General features: G+C 35.9%; 2 protein-coding genes across 2 annotated transcripts in view; one reads left to right on the top strand and one right to left on the bottom strand.

Moving 5' to 3' along the window:
* Positions 1-2,342, bottom strand: part of LOC113225582 — a 15,926-nt gene extending 13,584 nt beyond the window's left edge. The window contains exons 1-2 of the mRNA XM_026457914.1: positions 2,249-2,342; positions 1,168-1,308 (exon numbers count right to left, since the gene is read on the bottom strand). Of these exons, the coding sequence (XP_026313699.1) occupies positions 1,168-1,275 (108 nt within the window). The 5' untranslated portion in view covers positions 1,276-1,308; positions 2,249-2,342. The remainder of the gene's footprint in view (positions 1-1,167; positions 1,309-2,248) is intronic.
* A 5,943-nt stretch (positions 2,343-8,285) lies between these two features.
* LOC113225581 overlaps positions 8,286-24,157 on the top strand; it is a 34,600-nt gene continuing 18,728 nt past the window's right edge. The window contains exon 1 of the mRNA XM_026457910.1: positions 8,286-8,475. The gene's annotated coding sequence lies outside the window, so the exon portion shown is untranslated. The remainder of the gene's footprint in view (positions 8,476-24,157) is intronic.

Genomic DNA, 24,157 nt, shown 5'->3' with positions numbered 1-24,157 from the left:
TAGGGTCGTATTCTAGAACTCTACTCAATGCTCAAGTCAGGATTGCACTGGAAACACAAGCACTGGAAATACGACCCTAATGGCAAGGACTTGAGTATGATTTTCAGTGTTCACTGCAATACTCAATTCCCGACTTGAGCATTGAGTAGAGTTCTGGAATACGACCCTTAGAGTCGTATTTCAGAACTCTAATCAATTCTGAAAGTGTTCTGGAGTTCTGGACTACGACCCTGAATACTTAGAATAATAACGCATAGAAACCTAGTCTGCACACGCTAAGTGAGGCAATATCAAGCGCCCCCAATGGGCCTACACGAGCGGGCAGGCCGTCAGTGCTCAAGGTCAACTTGCACCGCGAACAGCTCAAGAATTTTAGCTAAAAATGACGAAATGTGCGGTAAATTAGTATAAAAATACGTCAGACAAACATAAAATAGATACTAACATCACATTCCACAAGGTAGTAACGCGTTTCAACTTGTATTTTTATATAAATATTCACTAAAACCACAGACTAAAACCGAAAATTAACCTACTACTAAAACTAGCCTATATGAATTTGATTTTTGCCTCACTTGTGACAGTTCGTTTGATATGAAACTATCATTCTATGCGTTATTATTCTAAGCCTGAATAGAGTTCTGGAATACAACCCTAAATGTCAGGTTCGTCTCTTTGTTCGACGTAGATAGATTGCAATTGTAAGGTCGGTCTTTTGACTGAGATTTGAACCGAATCTTCACTACGGGGACGTTAGTAACACATCTGCTTTTTTTAAGGTTTTTACTTAGAGGATGGATAGTCTAAGGGTTTTTATGATCTTTTTTTTTTTAAGTACAGTTTGCCATACAGCCTATTCTTCATTTTCTTTTCTTCATTGCTGAAGACTTGACGTATGCCTATTTTTATTTATAAAGAAAAATTCACCAAGACTTGGCTGTATGGTGTCAAACCTTTGCCTTTTCCTTTACAGAAAGAATGGAAAAATTAAAATGACAACAAAACAAAATAAAAATATTGTTTGCGATAGCTGACCGACGGCGACGTCACAAGCAAAAATTGATTTGAAATTCACTATTTAACGAGACACTGCTATGTTTTAACGCATCCAATCGCTCTTTAATTCGTGAAATATCGTTTAATTACTATTTTAACAATGTTACATACCAAGATACACATAGCCATAAGTGCAATCGGTGCATTACTGGGACTGTCCGCCTTCGTGTGTTTTTGTATTGTTTTCGCTAACATCGAGGCTGGAATGTGGGCGCTCATGTCCGGTAAGCTCTTCTCACCTTCTCCGCCTGACTGGAAAGATATCACAAAATTATTATTGTATACAAGTGCAGTTACTTCTCTATACAGTTAGTTTTAGTACCTGCTTTAGTACTAGCCAGGCAAAAGTTCTACGCTCACTCAGTAATCGAACACCGATTGTTATATTTTACTTGATTTTATTATCGTAGACAAAATTAGTCGTTCGGTTAAGAATACACATTTTTACTTATAATACTATAATGTAGAGCTATTTTCAAAGATACCTATTTTAGAGTGCTATCAGTTATATAAACAAATAATAAAAATGCATTATGTATTTTATTTTTGTAGCAATAATAATGCATTAAGCATTATTTTTGTAGATTGTAAGGTGTATATATACCTCGTGGTATTTATGCATATAAATGCATTAATACTACAAGGTTGCTAAAAAATGGGACATTTTTCTTTTTTTAGGCATCCATGCTACACTGGCATTAATGCTACACTGCCATTATTTAAAGGAGTCTCTACATGTCAACTTCTCTCGTAAGGCATTACAGTACATTGGAGACTTTGGTATAGTTGGATTTGCATCTGGGACTGCTTTGACTCTGTTTTATTTGTTCTTGGAAATCTATTACAGAGCTGGTGAGTACTGGTGGCTCAATAATTTTTCTAAAAGAAATATCTTCCAAAACCATTTCTTTGAAGTAAGTAATTTTCAATAGAGTCACAGGTATATAGGTATTACAATTACCCTGATATAGCCCACTGCTGGGTAAAGATCTCCCTCTGATTTCCACACATCCCAATCCTTAGGTAACTGGATCCAAGTGCTTACGCCTACAATAACAAAGATATTTTATTATCTTTGTTATTGTAGGCGTAAGCACTTGGGTACCACTATTATTTTCGCAAACACAACCCAGCACAAACAGATTTTAAACATTCTTAACACAGTAAAGAGACAAAAAACACTATTACTTACTAAACAGGGTTATAGTAGGTAGTAACAATGAACTATTAGAAATTTATTCTCAACAGTAACCAATATGAACTAGCTCTTGCGTCATGCGCGGGCTTAATAATTCGTCGGTTTTTTAGTTCAGTATGAACTAGGAACGGTCTCAGTCAGTGGGAACAGTGTGAGCAGAGCACATAATGATCTTTCACAGCTTTTAGAACAAATTTAAGTGAGACGCATGACTGAATGTTGCCAGCTCGGTTTAAGTTTCTAATACATACATTATGTATACGTATTGCACTGTTGATACAATAGTGTATTAACTCAAAAAGTGTATTTTTTTCAGAATCTATGAAAAACCATTCCTGTTAAAGATTATTAAAATGTATGTATAGGTTAAAGTTTATTGGTGACATTTCCTGCTTGTCAAATATATTGGGTATGGAAAAAATTACTTCATATCTATCAGTAAGGGTCATTTTATCCAGAACTAGCTCACAAAAAGTTTGTATCATTTTGAGTCAAGTAGATCAGATATCTTATAATTGTTATTACAGTTTTATTGACGTGTACGGAATCAAATATTACGTTCAGCAATAGTAAAATCTTGGATTTGACATATTTTGAGATACAACATTATTGTAATAGCAGTGCGATATATTATGTAAGCTTGTAAAAAAATAAGTAATCATATTTTTTGGTAGGTATGTATTTTATCTGTATATATGTTAATTAAATGTCAACCAAAGTGCATATGAAATCTTTGTAAATGTTACAAATACAAAAATTCTTTATTACCACAATGACACTTTTTGGACACAAATAACATGTTAGAAAGAAAGAAAGAAAGAAAGATAATAAATTTATTCAGTGCAAACACGTTACAAGTACAATATGATTTTATGCTTAACGTGTATTGCACTGAAAAGGGTACAACTCAGCAAATACTGCGGCGGAGCCACAGCCCTGGTTTTCCGTGGACCCTTTTCGAAGTGGCCGATTTAAAAATAAAAATTACAAATAAAATTAAAAAGAAAATAATTTTTGTTTTTTTTTTTTGTGTTAACCATTTTACCTAAAATATACTTTATTCCATTATTGTTTTGTAATAAAAGGAAAATTTAGTTAGAATGACAGTCTTAAACCTGTAAAGTGTGAAGGAAAATTAAATAACTTAGTACTGATTCCATACAAATTGTATTTTTAAATATTTAGTACTATTGACCTCATAATACAAAAGTCCGTAGTAGTTCATGTGAATAAAAGAACTAGTTTGGAGCTTTCAAGACAAGATGAACCAACAAATTAGATGAACTAAATGAACTAGAAAACTGAGCTAGACCATTTGATTGATTAAACTAGATAGGATCATTTCCTTTAAAGACCGATCAGGCTCAAGTCTAGTACAAATAACTTTAATTGGTAGACTTGTGCTTGCACCTTGGTCTTTTAAGAGAGTGATTCTATTATGTTCAATTGGTCAAAGGAACTACTTTTACCTTAGTTCCTTGGCTTTGGTTTGTAGTAATCAGAAAAGAATCATAATCTAAAAAACATAAAAATACATGGTTTCCTTCTTGCTATATATTTTTTTGTGATTTTTGTATAACTTTCTTTTCATATTAATTATAATTATTATTTTCCTTGGTCAAATTTTACGTATGCATAACGTATATAAAAATTTCGAATATAACAGCGTTATTGAGTATATGTGTTTAAGTCTTAAATGAACTAGTAGTATTCAATCATGCTTCTCACTTCAACTTTACTAAATGCTGTAAAAGATCACTAATTGGCCCCTTCGCATCACATCTATGGGTGAACTACTCTGATTGTACAAAAGGAAGTAATTCCTTTTGATGAGTTTTGGGATCCATTATTAACAGTTCCTAGTTCATATAACCATTTAAGCCTACTGATTAACATCCTTTGATGTAGCAATACATTTAGCTAACCACGGCCAAGTTTGCTCATTGAAAATTTTAAGTGTTCTAGAGCTTTTTTGGGATTATATTAACTATTATTAACTTTAAATATTGTATTTTTATTTAAATGTTTACATCAACATAAATTTGTTACTGTCCAAATTATCGTACACTTGCTGTGTTCATACAAATAATGTTTTCTATTGTTATAAATTTATTGTGATTTACATACTTTCATTAAAGTTATAAAGTTAGGTAGAATAGACAAGGTTATATAATGAATACTCAAATTGTATATTTCTATAATAATAAATTATATCTGACTCCCTTGTCATGAAACAGCTGTACAATAATTACAAGTGTAATGGTTCAAAGGGAAGTGCTGATTTATTGTAATTAATTAACATGATAAATAATGTAACATTTTAAAAATATTTCTGGGACCATCTACACACGTTTCGGAAACGTGTGCTTACAAGTTAACATGATAATTCCATAATTGTAACTTTTTCATTGAAAAAAAAAACTGACCTCAAAAGTTTGCTTATCGGCTTGTTTTCCATTTCCATGGGATCCCCTCATCAGATTCTGACTTCTTGATGACAATGGGACTGTTACATTTTGTATTTCTATTCTTTTGTACATTTTGTATTTTCTTTTCTGGTTATCATGATGACGGTGACTTGTTGATTATAAATGTATTGTGTCAAGTGAACAGTCGACTTTTATTTGCGGAAAATATTTAGTAATTTGTGAGAGCCGAAACGACGGATAAATTGATGGAGAAATTGGTGAATACAAGGACATGCCTATAAAATTTGAGGACTTCCTTCGATTTTCATGGGATCCCCTCATCAGATGCTGACTTGACGACAATGGGACCACCACGAGAGTACACCCTTTCAAACAAAACATAATTTTCAAAATCGAACCAGAATTGACATAAGATATATCTGTAAACGTACTTAAAACATACATACAGTCGAACGTATAACATCCTTTTTCTTGAAGTCGGTTAAAAATAACCTTTACTGTTATGTCTTCACCACATTATCAGTTTACTTAGTTGCAAAACTATACGACTAAAAACACTAGTTGTAGGTGATTTATGTTTATTTTTGTTATTGTACTTGGTATCAAATCGATATTAATAATAATTAGTTATTAAAGCAAGTAACTGGTAAGTGGACATTAGGACATTAACTATTAGTCATAGTCTGTGTGTACACCGAATATAATTTCATATTATATTATTAAAATAAATTAATTATATTCGGTTGTTAAAATAATAATTATGTATACTCGATATCATTTCATTCTGATGTTCGAGTCAACAATATGAATAACGTTTTTTATTATTTTTTTATTTATTTAACACACATATCAATGACATTACTAAAGCATACAGTATTGTAAAAACCATAGCTGGTTTGACTCAAATAGTGATCGTCCTTTCTCAGAAGCAAAAGATATTTATTTGTTGCTTCCACATTTTTACTTTATTATATCGTCCCGGCGATATCAATTAATTGTTTGTTTACATCAATAATCTAAATCGTATATTTTCTTCCAGATGTCATGCCGATAGGAACAAGCATCGTGATTCGTCTGATCTGGGCGTTCATGATGATGAAATGGGGCCTACTCCTGTACTTGACCACTAGGCGGTACCTCCGCACCTACAACGACGATCAGCTCTTCTCTGAAAACCCTAACATCGAGGAAACATAATTTAGTTCAATAGTTTTGTTGTTAGATGATTTTGCCCCAAATAGGTGAGTGTGTTTCTTTATTAGTTTTCATTAATAATTGGTGTCGATTTGGCAGATATTGATTAGGAACATAATACTATAGAGCTTCCAGAAGTATGGTCCTCGTTTCGTACTGAACCTTTACGAGCACTATGATTATGACATCAGTGGGAGCTACTAACCAATATGGAGTTGTAGGAAATCGATCAATATTTTTTGTAACAAACAGACAATCGGAGTTGCCAGACGCGTACAACCGAATTCAAACTTTTTTAAATAAGTTTGAATCAACGCCCAAGGTCCATATAGCCCTTAGATTCAGACCAGAAATTTCATTTAAAGTTACAGTAGCATATTTTTTTGGAATTTCTGTCATTATAACAATTATTGAAAGTGTAAACGAGGCTTAAAATAAAATGTCAAAATGTACATGAGTCGTACTGCCTTCATAACATGAATTTGCAGTCCATAATTTTTATTACCTACATATTAAAAAAACACTTTGTTTCTCCAACTTATCTCAACCTTTTATTAATGAATGTAATACTTGTTTCATTACGTGTTTTTAAAATGGACATGATCTTTTTTGTTCTCTATAATAAAATTCGGTTTTTTTTTTCATAAAAAATATTTTATACATCATACATGTATAACACTGCGCTATGTATATGCTGCGCACTGCGCTACTATTCCACGCAATAAGCATAGAACTTGATAGAAATAACATAAACATTTTAAAAACGCGTACTTAAATTCATTTGGCCTTTTTTTTATTGTTTGGCAACCCCGCAATAGATAGACATTTCGTTTCGCGTACCTACGGTTGGTTGCACGTATGACGAGAGTAACGATCGTAGCCGCAGCGTGCAAGCCATCCTGCATCCTGGAAGGCGTCCTGCGAGACAGGATAGAGTGTGAGCAGTCTCCTGCTTGTGCGGCAGACTGCCGTGCAGGGTAATGAATGCCCTCCCTGACGCTGACACTGCACAAGATTTGATCCCCAATGCGGCTTAGAACAAAGGAAGGGAAGCGGAATCATCATTATTATTAATTACTACAAAAGACAAATACGAACAAGGCCACCGGCGGCTACGATCAATTATATACTTCCGGTCATTAGTAAAATGAAATGCTAATAAACGACCATGAAATGGTTCCTTTTCTTTTTTTTTACTCGAAAAAGTGATATGAAACCCAAATTACAAAAAAATTATAACGTATGCACAATAAATAAACACACTCCCAAAGCAACTGGACTGGCATTCAATATTAATTAAGTTAACATTGTATATTCCGTTGTAAACTTCGTTCGTTAAACCTTAAGCTGTTCATTTGAAACCTTAACGAAAAGCTTTTGTAATATCTTTTCGAATCTGTTGAATTGCAGAGTTAGTTTCTATTTCGCCAACAATTTAGTGACGGAACGAGGACGATTAATAGGTATAAGCAAATACAATTAATATTTTACAAACAAAATAAGAATAAAAATATTAATGATAGATAGATAGATGTTGGCAGGATTAACACGTAACCGTAAACTGTGATATTTTTAATGGGTGTGCTTACTAATTGAACATATTATAATATTGAATGATTCCGAACGATGGTTTATACAAACGTTTTACTCAAAATGAGACGCATTTCTGAACTTAAAAAAGTGCAGTCCCTTCAATCATTATTATATTCTTTTTCTTGTTTACATTTGTACTACTTACTAACCAGTGTAGTCACGCTTATCTGTGTTCTGCGCGTGCCAAGTATTTTATATAGATGCAGAATTATATTTCATAAATGGCAAAATTCATTGTGGAGAATCTTGTGAACAAAAATTTAATTCCTTGTACATATCCAACCCGAACTGAAATACAATTTCAAAGAATATAGAGGTTTGAAATACAAGAATTTAATATATAAAATATTGAATACGTTAATTAAAAATTAGACCCAAATTGGAAAATTTGTTATTACTAATATATTTGATCATTTAGTTTTAAGAATTTGTATAGAAAATGCTAAAAGCGACGTGTAGTTAGTTACTTAATCTGTTAATAAACACGAAAATTGCTGTTCATATTAATAAGCAGTTTAGAATTAGTACTAGTACCTGTAAGTTATTTAAAACTAAAAATTATTTACATTAGGATAAAATGGGTACTTATCACCTCGATGTATCGTTCGTATAGAATAAATGCGAAACGTTTCTATGTGTTACTTTTATTACGTTTTTCTTAAGAATGGTAAATCCCTGCAACACTGGAGGTAGTCTAGCTAGCGAGCATCCCGTTAACATGCCACTGGCAGGTGGTGTGTGGCCCAGCGGCCGCAGCGCCGCACTCGAGGCCTCTAGCCCGCAGCCCAAGAAAGTGGAGCCAAGAAAGCACCAGTAGATAGACGAACGCGCGGAACGGCCGACGTGCGCTTCGCTCGCGTTCCAAGTTCAACCTCACGCGGAATTGATGTTGATGACTTGAAAAAACAAAACAGTGCACTCGTGCGTCTCCACACAACAAGTAAATTGAAATATCGTCGCTGAATCGATGTGGACGCCGAGGATTCCTCTGTAGTAACCGAAGTGGTGAGTAAACAGGATTGATAGAATGCTGAGTTCGCGCTTCGGATGCAGAAAACGTGTTTACTATTTTAGACAGTTCGTAGATAACATAAGTAGTGTGGATGCTAATTTTATCGTAATGAGAGGTAATTTGTTGTCTTGCAGTCGTCGGAAATTGTGCACTGGGATTATTACTTTCAATGCGTTCTGAGAAAGGATAACAGATGTATTCAAGATCTTTTATTGCCGAGCTTGATATTTATTTACGAGGCAGAAGTTATTACATTTGCTCCGGGACGTTGCAACTGGAATAAATAAAATTAAAACCACAGGCATACACTTAGTGCGGCTACAGGTTATACTACTACAAAAATATTAAAGAGAAGCATATTTGTGGACTGCAAAGTGAACCGTTGTGTCTCGAATTAATAAAATGAATAAGTACGTAACTGATCAATCATTGAGACGGCTTGATGGCTTGAATATTTGTTATGCATTTATTTACTTACAATAATAGTAATCGATCGAAACAAAGTCATTACCCGCAGCCTGAAAAACAGTACTGTGACAAAGTAACTAATTTATAACTATGTTGAGTAAACATCTTGCGCAAACCCCAATACATATTAGTAAGTATTTTAAGTTTTCTCATCCATACAAAAAGATGACGAAAATAAAACTTATGGAAAAACTGCAATAAATGCGTCAAAATTATCATGGAATATCGACTCGCCTGGCATTGTGTCACAGTATAGTTATCCTAGGTAGGTATAAATCAAAAATAATTATAGTTAAACGAGCTAAGTAAACATTTTACGATGCACTCAAATGGTGAACGCTATTTATGAAAGAAAAAAAAAACCTTTCTGGTTAACAATAAGATAAAGGAAATTACCTACCTGCATATATTTTACGCGACGTTTAGTGAACGGTTTCCCGAACTCAAATGCAATAATAGTTACGTTGGTTTGACATGATTGTTTAAATGATTCAATAGTACTTACTTCCCGGATTATCTGATATTTTTAACAAGTATCATACATCGAAAGTGCTAGGAGTCAAGCACGTTTTTGCTAATTACTGAAAAATCTAGTTTTTTAATGGCAATAACGTGCTTTATGCGTGGACCCTTTCGATGTGTGTATATGAATGAGTATTCTTTAAAATTAAAAGTGTGTATACAAGTAAAATATGAAAATGGTTCGATTTCTTCATTAAGTGAGGAGACTACATAAGACCTACAGGGTTCATCGGCTCCATAAAAACGCGCCTGTATGTAACTGGTTACCTATGTATTTCCTTAAGCATTATCATATACAATTAGGTAATTTCCCAGATTAGATCAAAAGAGGAAGTAAGTGTTCTTCGGCATTTCACACAAAACAAATTGGCCTTTGTCACAATGACTCACGAAATTAGCGGCTATTTTACTCAGCTCTTTATGCAACCAAAAGATCCGACCAAATATCAGTTGGTGATTGTACTCATAGCAACATGCATTTTGAGCAAACTTTTAAGAACTGTTAGGAATTTACAAAAGTTTTGCCGTCTGGAATAAGCTCTTCTATATTTTTTATCACAAAGTGACGAACTTTTCAATATGTCAGGAGATCGTCACAAAAAGCCACTGCGCACTGGTCGCGTAATTTTACACCCTAAATGCAGAAAAGTTTGCTAAAATGAAAAATATAATGATATTTGCCTCTATTCGGCGAAAGTTACGTGAAAATAATTCAACAAGTTTCTGCACTACTCATGTTTTCAATAATTTTTTTTTCTTTTCTCTGCCATGCTCCACTGATCATCACGAGCGAAAAAAAACATCGAGCCTACGTGTCTATGGATGAATTGTATTTGGTGTTATTTTTGCCGCCGTAATGGAAAGTATAAAAAAGTTTTTTTTTTTCGAAATCGGTGAGATTTGTAATGTTTTCATTACCTATATGGCAAGGTTATCGCACTTTGCAAATGGTTAGCAGAAAAACAGATTTCATTGAAATTGAATTGATTCCGTCTCTGTAATAGATGAATAGCTTTTTTTACGACGAGCTGCAGACGCATTCCTAGTTTGTTTTCTTTTGACACTTTTACTGCATAATATCTAAGCTTTCTATACTTTTTGTTATAACTTTTAACTAGTAATTTTGAAAGAAACGTGTCTCTGTCTAGTTAATTTTAAAACTGCGGTGTTCACATAGTAATTGGGTACGCAGCAGGTTCGTAAGTAACTTGCGTACAATGTTAAGTGTCATAGTGTACCTACCACGAATATGCCTACCATTACATTTACTGGTTTATCTATGCTATCCATCCGGTGGACAAGCACAGCCAATTATCGGCTATTGGCCGCAACGATTCGAATCTTTGCGGATATTTTTCTTTCGGAGAAACTGTTTTACAGCGTTCAACGTGGCTTGATAGGTGATAAAGGTAAAAATGTTGAAATACCGGCTTCTGTATGCACGGCGCTAGAATAGTGGCCGCATATCTATTGGTGTAATTTTCTGTTGGTGACTAAGACCAGACTAGGGCGTAGGTTTCAAACTGGTTACCTTGTAAATACATCTTCAATATGCAAAGACTCTAGCTCTTATGTATGTAAGTGTAGTTACAGTGTCTCTCGGTACAGAGTTCTAGTGAGGGTTATTTTAAATACGTTCCTATATCTTCCAATGTTCCCTGGCAGAGTCACGAAGGCGGAGGATCGAAGTCGTGATGTTCGTGATTCTGGACATTGTTTCCGGACATTCTATTTTTATTTCTAAATTCTCAAGTGTTATTTTTGGATTTTAATTGTTGATTAAATATTTAAGGAGGCGCAGGTCGGCAAACAACATTTCGTTGTCATATTTAAATATATTACCTCAATCTCCCATCATATTCCCAACGGTAAAGTAGGTAGTAAGGTATAGTAGCCCAGAAGAACAGTTTGTGCTTAATTACAAAAGCTGAATTATTTCAACGTATTGTTAACATAATATGATTATAAGTTTTTTATAAAAAAAAAACCGATCTCAAAAGTTTGCTTTTCCGCTTTTGCTGTGTTCGTTGCACCTCTTATCGTGATAACTGAAACGCTATGGAAGTCCTCATCAAAACGAATCACCTGAGCCCAAACACAAGGTAGCTGCTGAACAATGTCGAAGAGTTCCTGTAACAAATTGCAAGTTAAGCCACTGACAACCCAGTAAGGAAGGATACAGAAACAATATTCCATAACAAAAATAGTTATAATACCTACCACCTTATCATTTCAGTTAACTTTGGCATTTGCAAGAACCATTCCTTTAGTTTTAAATTTTGCCATCTGCATGGGTAAGTTTGTGGTTCCGTCCCAGCAGCGACAGTAATGGTTCATCGTTTATTCAAGCAAGAGGGACGTGCCAGGAAGAGGAAGCCGAATGGACTTAATGATTGTTTTTCTGTCGGCCGCGGTGCTATCTTGCGTTACGTAAGGCGACGTCTCTCGTGGCGGCTTCTCTATACGTAGACATTACATGAAATTAATGCCTCGGAATGTAGTAGGTATACTGTATGTTAAGAATATATGTTTGTGTCGAGACTTGGAATTCTCGTTGAACTGTTTTTAAATACAGACTGACGTACTATACCTAAATGTCTGTCTTCCCCTGGTGCTCGATTCACATCTTTGTTCCTTCAATTATTTTTTCTTTACTTGTAACTGCAGAATCAGCCTGGTCGTGTCATTTACTGTTCTATACCTACTGTGCTTTCTGGTATACGAAATAGATTTCTCCAGTTGACCTCCGTCATGAAATGAGGTACCTTTTTGTATGCATTTAAATGTGCATGTATGATGGTAGCATTTGACCACATATTATCATTAATATACCGCAGTTATTCACGGAATTACGTTTCCTTGCGGCTCGTGAAGATTTTGGTGATTTATACAAATTACGTTCGAGACATACGGTGGACATACCTTTTAAGTAATTGTATACCTACCTTATATGGATAAAAAGTGCACGAAGGAGTGGTATGATGAAAACTTGATGTAACGTAGGCAGTAAAGTTGTTAATAAGCTGCTGCCGTCTACAGCGTCTTATTTAGATACAATCCGTATATCAATGTGATTCAATCCTTGAGCTGGAGCAAATAATTAAAATGGTAATATGAAAAATAACAGATCAGAATTTCTGATTGGAAGTCGCATGTGACGAGCGCAATTGGTGCTGGTGCAGTGTCACCAAAACGACGATCACCGCGTCTATCAATCACCGATTTGGGAACAAAAGACTAAGACTGCCCTTCTTCGTCTATAGATCTTAGAAACACAGAAACCTAATTGTTAAACCTGTAGAGCTAACAACCGTTGAAATCAGGCTAATGTATGGTGTAATCTCCATGACGTGCAAACCAATAATGGGTTGCAAAAGATCCGGCCATTCGGCCATTTCTCGACCATTGTGTGGCTCCATCGATTGTACCATTGTAGCTGTTGTAGCGAACATCTCGCTTTGCTTTGTTTATGTTGCGAAATACACATGTTTAGAGGACTTTGTTGAATTACGTAGGATTGAACAAGTTCATGGATTTTCCTTTTTTTTACATTAATGTACAGCAAGTGTAACAGCTATGGACAAAAAACATGTTGAATTGCTTAAGAACTTCTGGTAATCATATGTAGTCATCCTCGACACCTCACACAAACAAAGCACAGGCACACATTCATTTAGCTGTCAATGGTAATGATCTTTGACGTTCTAATTGTACCATTGTGCTGCTGCAATTTAAATATTCCTTTTGTTTGTTATATTGTTCTTCCAATCCTTTTCTTTTTGTCTCAGATAACGGAAATAATTATTTTCACGTTAAGTATTTGTCCGTAAATTATGTAGATAAGTTACCAGGTACGACGGACTGATGATCAACGTATGTTATCGAGTGACGGTCGCAATCCTGGGGGCCTACTATGAGCTCTTAGAGCAATCCTATTTAAGCCTGTAAGTTGGATTGCCTGTCAAATTCGTACTATGACCTCACAAAAACCATTGCCATGCACATGGCGGTTTCATCTGTCAAAAAGCAATTCAAACAAAGTTACGCCGTGACTAACTTGTTTAGATTTGTTACATTTTTAAGAAATTTCTTTTTTTTTAAAGTTTTGTTATATTTCCAGTTTCATAATTATTTCTTGTCTTTTTAGGCTGTATAGCCAATTGTCAATAAATAAATATTATTAATTAACTATTGAGCGTTTTTTGAATGTTTTAGTTCGAGTTTCCAATCTTTAAAGTATTGTTGACACATTATTGGCATGAACGTTATTGCAATTTTTAAATGGTATTTTAATCATTTTAATACTTTTATTGACTCAGCGAAAATCATAAAATAACTTTTGAATAGTGCCAAATTTTACTTTAATGCAATCAATGAAAATGTACGAATACAAGATACGTTCCAATTATGTTATCAAATTACAAACTCGCCTTATTCATTTCAATGATAATGACTTAAACATGACATGTAATTTTGTCGTACAACAAATTGCAAAGTATGATTGAAAAGTTGCCGATATTACAAAACAACGCAATAAGTATAATCAGTAATAAAATTAATTTAAAAAAGTATTAATTATTCTCATTTTGAATACAATCGATTATTGGTCTGTTTCGTTCATTTTATCTTTTAATAAGTAGTTCCATCTCGCTCTTGTTAGATGTCAGCCAGCCAGAGACAATAATTAACGTTTAAAAAGTAAAACTCATCATCCTGTCATGCCATTCCCGTTCAACTTTGTGTAGGTCATGATACGAATTTAAGCAATTCAGTTTTACCACGTCAAGTGAATTGCATGAAACTTGACTGGCTGCTAAGTAGGCCCCCTGGTCAGACGTCATTGTCATCCCGTCGCGAAACATCAAACGCCACATTAACATACCTTTGTAGGCACAATCGAACAAATCTGTATTTGCTCGGTTTTTGAAAATCGTAATACCTAGGTGCTCAGATGTGCCGATCAGTAAACTCTGTCAGCTAAAAGATATGCTCGATTTTATCAATCATTATTGTATGGGTTAAAATCGTGCAACTTTAGCCTAATTTTAAATTCCACTGTCGATCGACAAACAAATACGATATCGATAATTTGTTTCTTACACATTCACTGGCTGTCGCTCGTCTGTACCTAGCTTTTACACATTGACTTCCTCGATTTTGTCAAATCATACCTATAGATCAACAGAAAATACGATGTCGATCGTCTGTTGCTCACACATTTTGTTTGATCTCACGTATTGATCGTCAAAGAATCGATTAAATCTGTGTACACCTATAAATAAATCATTATGATGGCTAGAGAATTTGACAACCACTTCTATAAACTTGTATTTCGTATGTATGTTCGTAATTTCGCAACTACACAACAAAGTCCTGAGAGGACTGCTTAGTTATTCAAAAACGGTACTCGTTACAAAACCAACCACATAGTTGCAACCACATGTTTCAAAATAAAGAAATACTGCAGAACAGTAACATTTTTCATAACACAAGTTAGACTTAAACGAACTTGACCTGTATCATTTGTGTGAAATTTTAGTAAATGTAAATACGCCAAAGTTTTATACTATGTAGGTTAGAATTTAGTTTCGCTTTTTGTGTAGATATGCAATATGCATATGGGTTATGTTAATAATGGGTTATGGGTACATAACACACTCACACAGAGGGTACTCTGTGTTCTTCTAGGCGAACGTATACACTTTCGATAAAAATACTACAAATGAAATGTAACTTTGGAACCACCGTCACATTTACAATATTTTTCTTATAATATCAAGTGACGGGACGAACAAGTCGTGCGCCTGATGGCAAGCTGCACGCCTGTCCATAACTGTTGCAGTACCACTCAGAGCTTTAAATTGCAAAGATCTGAGGGGCACTACCACTGCGCTCGTCACCCAGAGACGCAAGTCCCATGTGCCTGTAATTTCACTAGCACCCTAGAAATTATAATTTATTTATAACTGTATTAATTAAATTTTTATTGAATTGATATTCAATTATTTTTTTGTGAAATTACTCCACTAGTTTGTTATAATTATTAATACAAAGATCGAACACTCAGAAAAAATTCCTTCGGTCCGGTCGGATTCGAACCGACGTTTTCTTGCATACCGTGCCAGACGCTATACCAACTAAGCCACGGAACGAACCAACGGACCTCACGAATTTTTCTATGTGCTTGCGTCGTGTTTTTGTACTTGGTCTTTCAACGACTTTTTAGTCGTAGCGCCATCTATGAGAAATCTTAAAGCAGCAACGGCGCAGGACAGATCGTTGTGGCATTCTTTGGGGGAGGCCTAGTTCAGCAGTGGATGTCTTTTTGCCGAAATGATGACGACGATGATAAAATTAAAGTCTTCAAATCGGTAGAAATGAGGTCACGTTAATCGTAAATAATAACTATGTTCTTTGTATTTCCCATAGTATAATTATAAGTCGCATGTACATTGTGCAGTGATCGCATGACCATCGCATCGATCGCATCCGCGCGTAGCGAGAAATCACACAGTATTTCTGTTATCCTTGTTTGAGGCTATGTTTTGTATTCTACTAGTACTTGTTAATATTACTTAAGGCTACCTAATAAATGTTTAAATAATACTAAGTGGTGCTCTTACTTACATATTAATTTAATGGATATGGAGTAAAACCAGACCCATACTTCTCACCGCTGCGAACAGGAAGCTGCTTATTTCATTTTGACCTATTAAGATATCTTTGCAAAAGAAAAATGTATATCATGGTCGTACCTACATACAAACCATTATAATAGAGACTATTACGTCGTCACATAATCGCATATAATACCGTAATCAGTTGTGTACGCACCTCGTTCCCGTTTCCTGCCTCTTTAATCATGATGATGATCAATGTTTCAGAGATGCTCTGAAACATTGATCATCATCACCACCAACTTATTATATGTTTCACATCTAAGGAGATAGTTAGAGCATAGTCTACCAAGTTGTTCTAATGTGGGATGAGGACTTGACACGTTTTCCAAGGGCGGTAGAACCTCCGACATGCAGCTTTCATCGTGATATTTTGCTTCACCACTACCGAGAGGCATTGCTACGAACATTTACAAATATATGTAACTTAGAAATTAAAGTCATAGGGATACCTACGAGCCGTCTCTCGCCCTCGCAATAAGCAAGTAACTTTTATTCCACTGAATTACTAACCATCTGCAAAGATCGGTAAACATTGAAGACAGGCGACCTCAGAAATGTACTTTGTAATAGTCTAATATTCGCGCGGATGTTGAACTGAGGACAACATGCAAAAAATGAAAGCTCGAGAAAGCATTGAAGAAATTTAATAATTTAGGCCGCTAATTCTACCACTACGCCATCCCTGGTTTCGAAGTGTGATATATTCGTAAAGCTTGTTTGTAGAAAAACTTGTCAATATGATTGTATGTATACCTTGCATAATTTAAAGAGAGCTTATATTAGCACTTTGATGTCGTCAAAAAGGATTGAACCACCCTTATAATGTAACTTTTCGCCACACCTGTGCCTAATGCAGATTTTTGTTGTTTGCTTCTTCTTCTTAGCGTGTCGACTCTGACGTTTATATTTGTGAGGACCAGTACTCGGCGACTGACACAGCATTATCAGTGGCGTTGTACAGATCCTCGCGTATGCAGGTATACCTGCAAAAGGACAAAAGATGTGCCATAGTCTGGGAAGAGACCCCAAAAATACATGCGCTCTCAGAGCTATAACCCCACCTGTGCATGCTCTCCTTGCTTCGGCCGACTTAGGTCCGCAGTCTATTTAAAGACTTCCAAGTGTGCCAAGGTAGATTATGCTCAGGAGGGAGGTGTTCCGACAGCGAAATGAGTGATGCCGTGGGGTATCTCTCCTTCCAGAGATTTATACGGACTTTATATTGTTTGCTGATATACTGGTACGAGACGTAACCTAGTCGGTCGTTACCATTCGATCTTTGACATTAAACACACTTTAAAAGTTTAATCAAATGAAAGAACTCTTTAGCTAGTTACGTTGATAAATTACACTAGCCTCGAGTCGCGTCGGAACAGGTTTCAGATGTCGTGTCTTCCATCTACAAGGTCGGGAAAAAGATGCCGCTTGTTATTTGTTTTTGTCGTGTTGTTAAGTCCTTCTTTGTTTATTCAAATATATTCAAGGATGTACTAACTGTTACAAGCATAGATATATGGTTACAAGCTGTAATAATGGTGCGACCATTTTGCAAATGGTGAACGTACTCATGGTAACTTTAGCAAAGTTACATTGCCCACAAAATGCGCACGGTCCATCCGATATTTGTGTGAAGAACTAAAACTTGTGGTCGCAATTTTCAAAATTAATATTTTATTTAAAGTAGTTGTTATCAAGAGTTTATTAATATAAGTAATTTTCTTCAATTAATACATTTTAAAGCCAAGGCAGCATAATGGTTTGACGTACCTCCTCTCAAGTACAAATCGTGGGTTCGAATCTGGGCTCGCGCCTCTGAGTTTCTCGGAATTGATGTGCAAAATTTAATTTGAAATTGAGCTTGAGCTTTTCGGTGAAGGAAAACATCGTGATGAAACCTGCACAAATGTAAAAAAAACCCACAACATATATATGTTATAGGGTGGCCAGTGGTGAGAAATGGAAATTAAAACATCCCAGTAGTTGCCAGTAAAAAATGGGATAAAAAATCCCAATTAATGCTAGCGTTTGTTTGTTGCCGCCTTTACGCTTAACTGGTTGGTGGCTGTACCATTTCAATCACTCGTGACCGCGGGACCCCGAAACGTTGGTTATTTGAAAAACAAATATACACGATTTAGATCCAAAATAATAGTTATATTTCCAATGTGTAAATACTTTAACAGCTGTTATAACCCTGAAAGAAACGGACCAAACGAAATTAATTAGGACTACCACCACAGATTTGATTTTTTTTATCATACCAAGTGACGGGACGAACAAGTCGTGAGCCTGGTGGCTGGAGGCGACACGCCCGTCCGCAACAGTTGCACGGCCATTCAGAGCTTTAAATCGCAAAGATCTTAGGGGCACTATCACTACGTCCGTACGTACGTCACCCTGAGACATGACAAGCTTACACTTCCAACCCGGAACACAATAATGCTGACAATACCGCTTGGCGGCGGAAGTAGGTAAGGTGGTGTACTTCTCTGGATGAAATCTTTCATAAGGAGCTCACTAACTGGTTTCTGAAACATGCACGCTTCTATATTCGGAGTTACGTGGAGATTCGTATTGCCTGCCTATTTGTTTGACAGATTACATGTAGACCTCTCGCAGTAGCCCGCGCAAGTTCTCAGAAAATCATCGTGTGCTGTTGTAACGGTGCATAGCGGCAAGCTTGCATTGTAGGGTTAATATGTGGAGTATGCGACGTCCTCGCTAGTGTGCTTCCTCATAACAGTGGCTTCTAACGGTATTTAACGTGGGGAGACCGGTATTATGTACTTTAACTTGCCCAAGTGTAACATAACTCTTCTATAAAAAAAACCCGACCTTAAAAGTTTGTAGAATTATATCTATCGGCGAAGTTTTATTGAAATCAGTCACCGGAAAGAGCGCAAAACCGGGTTCATCCCCTACTTTACCACCCTTAGAGATGGAATATTTTCTTCAAATTTAAATGGGACCAATACTGTGTACCCTCCAACCAACAAAAAAGAATCATCAAAATTGGTTCACAACTGCCGGAGCAAGGCCTCATTCAGAGTGCAGGCGCGGGCGTGGCGGTGTGTGCGGGCACGCGGGTCTTGGCGTCTTCCCTTTCACAGTGCCGAAGCGGCTACGAGCGAGTAGATCCACACGTCAAAATCACAAACAGACGCTAGACCAAGCACTGTGAAAGGTACGGGCGGACCGAGCCAATAGATCTACCCGCGTGACCACTGTGAACGCAACGAGCGTCTACGCACATTTGATTCACACGCACCCGCACCCGCACTCGCCGCCACTTTGAATATAGCCTAATAGCGTAACATACACACAAAAAAATACAATCGAATTGAGAACCTCCTCCTCTTTTGAAGTTGCTTAATAACACGGTGACTGTATCCAAAATATAGTACAGACGGCAGCACATCAACTACACATTAATGGATTTTGTTTCGTTGTACTGGAGGCGATATTCGAACAAAAGAGGTTTGACTTGACTGAGGTGCTGTTATGTACAATCTTTGACAGGGAAGTAATTGTTCATTTATTTAATTATTTACTGTACACGAAAACACAAATCACATTTGGTAAAACGGAAAACACAAACAAAAGGTACTGCTTATTTCTATAAGAATTGTCTTTGCTGACATTGTAAAAGAATGAGACCTGATTTAATGCTTTCGATATTGTGTGAGCTTTAGGTTTATCATTCAAACCCTTGTGTTGTGATAGACGACCATGACCTCATCATCTTATACACGTATTTCATATAGAAAGAGATATGCGTTGATTGCTTATTTGAAAACGTGTACCTTGTTTTACAACTTACTTGTAACAATAATAACAAATGCAATTATAAACCACCGAATTATAATCACAATATTTACGTATTTAGTTCGTTAACCTTTCCCATAACTCGTTAGTTAATCTTCAGCAATAAACTGCGCTTCATCACTCTACCAATTCAATAACCTCTGGTTAAAGCTTTTCCAATTTATTTTGCTATAATCTTTGCACATGATAATTAACCACTTCCACAAGACCTTTTTTGTATTCGCCTTCTCGTACATGTTGTTAAGCAGCGATAGCTCAGAGGTAGTAAGCGAATTGTGAACACAAGGATACGATCCGCTCTTTTACGAACCATAAATACAGCTTAGATTCATTAATTTATGATTTACAATTTTAACGACAAAAGAATACATCGTGAACATACGGATAATTCCCTTATACCATCTATTTAACCGACTTAAAAAAAAGCGGATTATACGTTCGGCTGTATGTATGTTTTAAGTACGTTTACAGATATATCTATGTCAATTCTGGATCGATTTTGAAAATTCTTTTTTTGTTTGAAAGGGTGCACTCTCGTGGTGGTCTCATTGTCGCCAAGTCGGCATCTGATGGGGGGTTCTCATGAAAATCGAAGGAAGTCTTCAAATTTTATAGGCATGTCCTTGTATTCATCAATTTCTCCAAATAAAATAATTTCATAAAATATTTTCTGCAAATAAAAGTCGACCTTTCACTTGACAGAAAACACGTAATCAACAAATCATCGTCACTAGGAGAACCAGAAAAGAAAATACAAAGTCTACAAAAGAGTCCGTGATAGTCCCATTGTCACCAAGAAGTCAGAATCTGATGAAGGGATCCCATATGGAAATGGAAAACACGCTTATAAGCAAACTTTTGAGGTCGGTTTTTTATCAATGAAAAAGTTACAATTATTTTACATACCAATCCTCATAAACTGTCTAAATCTTCTCGAGTTCTTAGGTTTTCGCGATTGTTACACATAGGAAATGAAACTATTTTTCCGGATTTAAATCGCGTATATTTGTTTTTTCAAACAAACCGACGTTTCGTACGAACGAAACGACGTTTGTAATGGGCCCGAAACGTCGGTTTGTTTGAAAAAACAAATATACGCGATTTAAATCCGGAAAAATAGTTTCATTTCCTATGTATAAATCTTGTTTACTTCCCTCTCTAATAGGCATATGCAATCGCGCGTTTGTATCGATGCAGTCGCGCGTTTACATCGCTGCTTAAATTTACGCGTGTGTGTAAAGGTAGACGATTAGCCACTGCATCGCGTTTGCATCGATGTTAAAAATCTCCGTGTGTAATCGCTCTTAAGTGTGTTTAGAGGAGACCCGTTCTCAACAGAGGGCTGGAGATTATTTGATACAGCGAATTGTCTTTCAAGCTTAATTCTCCACAGGACGATTAAAGGAGGCGTGTTCGTCTAAGATGCGCCAGCGCCGGTGCGGCGGTTACCGGCCCAGAACAATCGAGTTCAGCTTGATTGCACTCCCTCTGAATAGAAGCAGGCTTCCTAGTATCGGTTTAAATAAGAAAATAGTTGAATGCCCGAGTACGTAACCTCCGCGAAACGTTTAGAGACACAGCACTGTGTTCATGTTTAACTTGCATTTTTCACCGACTTCAAAAAAAGGAGGAGGTTCTTGTTCTTGGAGGTGCATTTTGTGAGTGTGTGTAGGTAATGTTACGCGATTACTCCGATATTTGTGAACCGATTTCTTGATTATCTTTTTATTGAAAAGAAGGTACTTCAGTAGTGACCCCATTCAAATTTCAAGAAAATATTCCTATAAATATTCCAGAATCCTGTTTGTTGGATTACACCCACTTTCCGTTAACTGATTTCAATAAAACTTGGCCAATAGACGTAATTCCAGCAACAAACTTATGAGGTCGGTTTTTTTAAAAAAAAAAGTTATAATTATTATAGTTACAAAGGTAGACTAGAACTATTGTGTACTATCAAGAAACATATCAAGAAACGGAACATTTCAATGTTCGGCAGATAGTTATGAAATCAACTTTGCCTAACATCCACAGTTTTAATGGATTATGTGTATAAAGTGTCAATAAGTAAATAACGCACACACTTAACATAATATAAACAAAGATGTTATGATCGGAAACTAATTTGACTTTATAATGTCGATAGGATAAATTAAATCTGATCGGCCTGTACTGCCGTGCCAACTTATACTATGCCTATTAACCTATTAGTTCAACTGCTGAACACGGGTTTGCTCAAATGAGAGAATTCCACCTCGCTTACGAAAGACCAGATTGTACTGCGAACGGCTTAGAAGGGTATATAATTAGTATAATTTGTTAATGTAGGCTATCATACTTTTTCATTATTTCATCATTCATTTCAGCGTACCCTTCTGGGAGAAAGGTTTAACGATATAACACTTACAGCTACGGATTTAATTACTAGAGTTATTCGATGAACATTGCCTCGTTTGATTACAAATTGCAATGACACAGGCAAATTACAAATTTTAGTGAAATTACCAACAAAACGTAATTAACTGCTGAGAACACCGGCACCTGCTCACCTGCGGCGCACAACACCATGTCATGAATAAACCAGAGTGTAACGGAACGTAATCGGGTTAATTAACGTTTGCTAATTATTACAGTTAGTTTGCTCTGATGACTTTAGAAAACATATCACATCTTCAAAATGCTATCAAGAATATTCTTAAGAATTCTTGTCTATGATGTGTGAGCAATGTACATTTGTGATGGCGTTATTTCAAAATACTGACAGATACACACCTCCCCTCTCGCAGCTCACAAATAAATAATAATAAATAACGCATACACTCAACATATCCTCGCATTAGGGAAACCCTGTGTGGCGGGTGCCATGGACACTCATGAGAGAAATAAATGTAGACTGAACAAGTATTTCTCCCGGCCCGGGAATCAAACCTAGGACCTCTGCGTGGCAGTCCTCATAGTAACCGTTTGGCCACGGAGAGAGTATCTAACGTGCAGTTGTGTGCATATTATAACAATATATAATCAAAATCATTACTGATTGGGAAAGCTGAGTTATTTAGGTAATAACTTATGATAAATAGCTTGATCATGCTAAAGAATTTGAGCAAAGTGTCGGAATTCGAACTCAGAGTAAAGATCTTTTTTTTTGGCATTTAATACCCCAACAGTTTAAATTTACGTATATAACTGTCCCATGAACAACAAACATGTGAAAAATGTCAAGTTCATAACTACGAACAAATTGATCGGGCAATAACAAATCTAACATCTAAAGAAGGAGGCAAGACGATCAAATCAAGGGCGGATTGCAATTATAAAATCAATTAATAAAGTAGAAATTGCATCAGATCCAATTCATGTAGAGCTGAACCCAACACGCCAAATCTCGTTGTTTTCTTTTTTTATATCTAAATGGAGTGGAGCACTAAGTCATGACGTTTCTAAGTAAATTTGCAATGGCCTAAATCACAAGGTTTTAAACACAATATTTATGACAAGTGTTAAAAGTTACGCGACTACAATATCTCAAGCTCTATTTCACCTTTTTTTTGAAATTGGGTTCTGCGCAATTTGGGGTTAGGTACTAGATAAATAAAATTACAAGTGTATACGTGAAAGTATATTTTATGTTTTGAAGGGCTAAAAATGTATGTACTTATACAACATAATTTGTTCTGAGGACATACTGCCGTTTGTGTAATTTTCGCAATTTTCCTTTTTGACTTGATAAATTCCTAATTTTCTCCAACGTTCCTAAACAATTAATAGATAAACACTTACTCCGTTACTTAATCCGTGTTTACATCGGTACGGCATTGATAATGACCGCGACTGGCACCTCTGATCTTCCGCGAGTAACGGCACTTTCGGCCCTTACGTGCGCCCCGCCTTGGATTTGCGAACTTGCATTATGATACTGTTAGATATATCGAAATTAAGAGACGTGTCGATAATGTATGTTTCTAAGTTTAAAATTTAAAGTTTTTCTGTTTAAGTTACTAAGACCAAAATGTACCGAAAAAGGTAAAAAAATATTTCATTGTTACATAAGCAGGTAGATAGATATCTGTAGCTTATTTCAATTTTATCGTTTATTCATTTCGATAAATGAAGGTTATAGTCACCAGGCGCTTATCCACTCTCTGTTGAAGCGTCACCTTCGACTACTACTACCTAGGTA

This window comes from Hyposmocoma kahamanoa, unplaced genomic scaffold (assembly GCF_003589595.1).
Source record: "Hyposmocoma kahamanoa isolate Upper Pololo Valley unplaced genomic scaffold, ASM358959v1 168, whole genome shotgun sequence".
Taxonomy (NCBI): Eukaryota; Metazoa; Arthropoda; class Insecta; order Lepidoptera; family Cosmopterigidae; genus Hyposmocoma; species Hyposmocoma kahamanoa.
The sequence above is the reverse complement of the archived record's forward strand: the minus strand, read 5'-3'. Positions and strand labels throughout refer to the sequence as shown.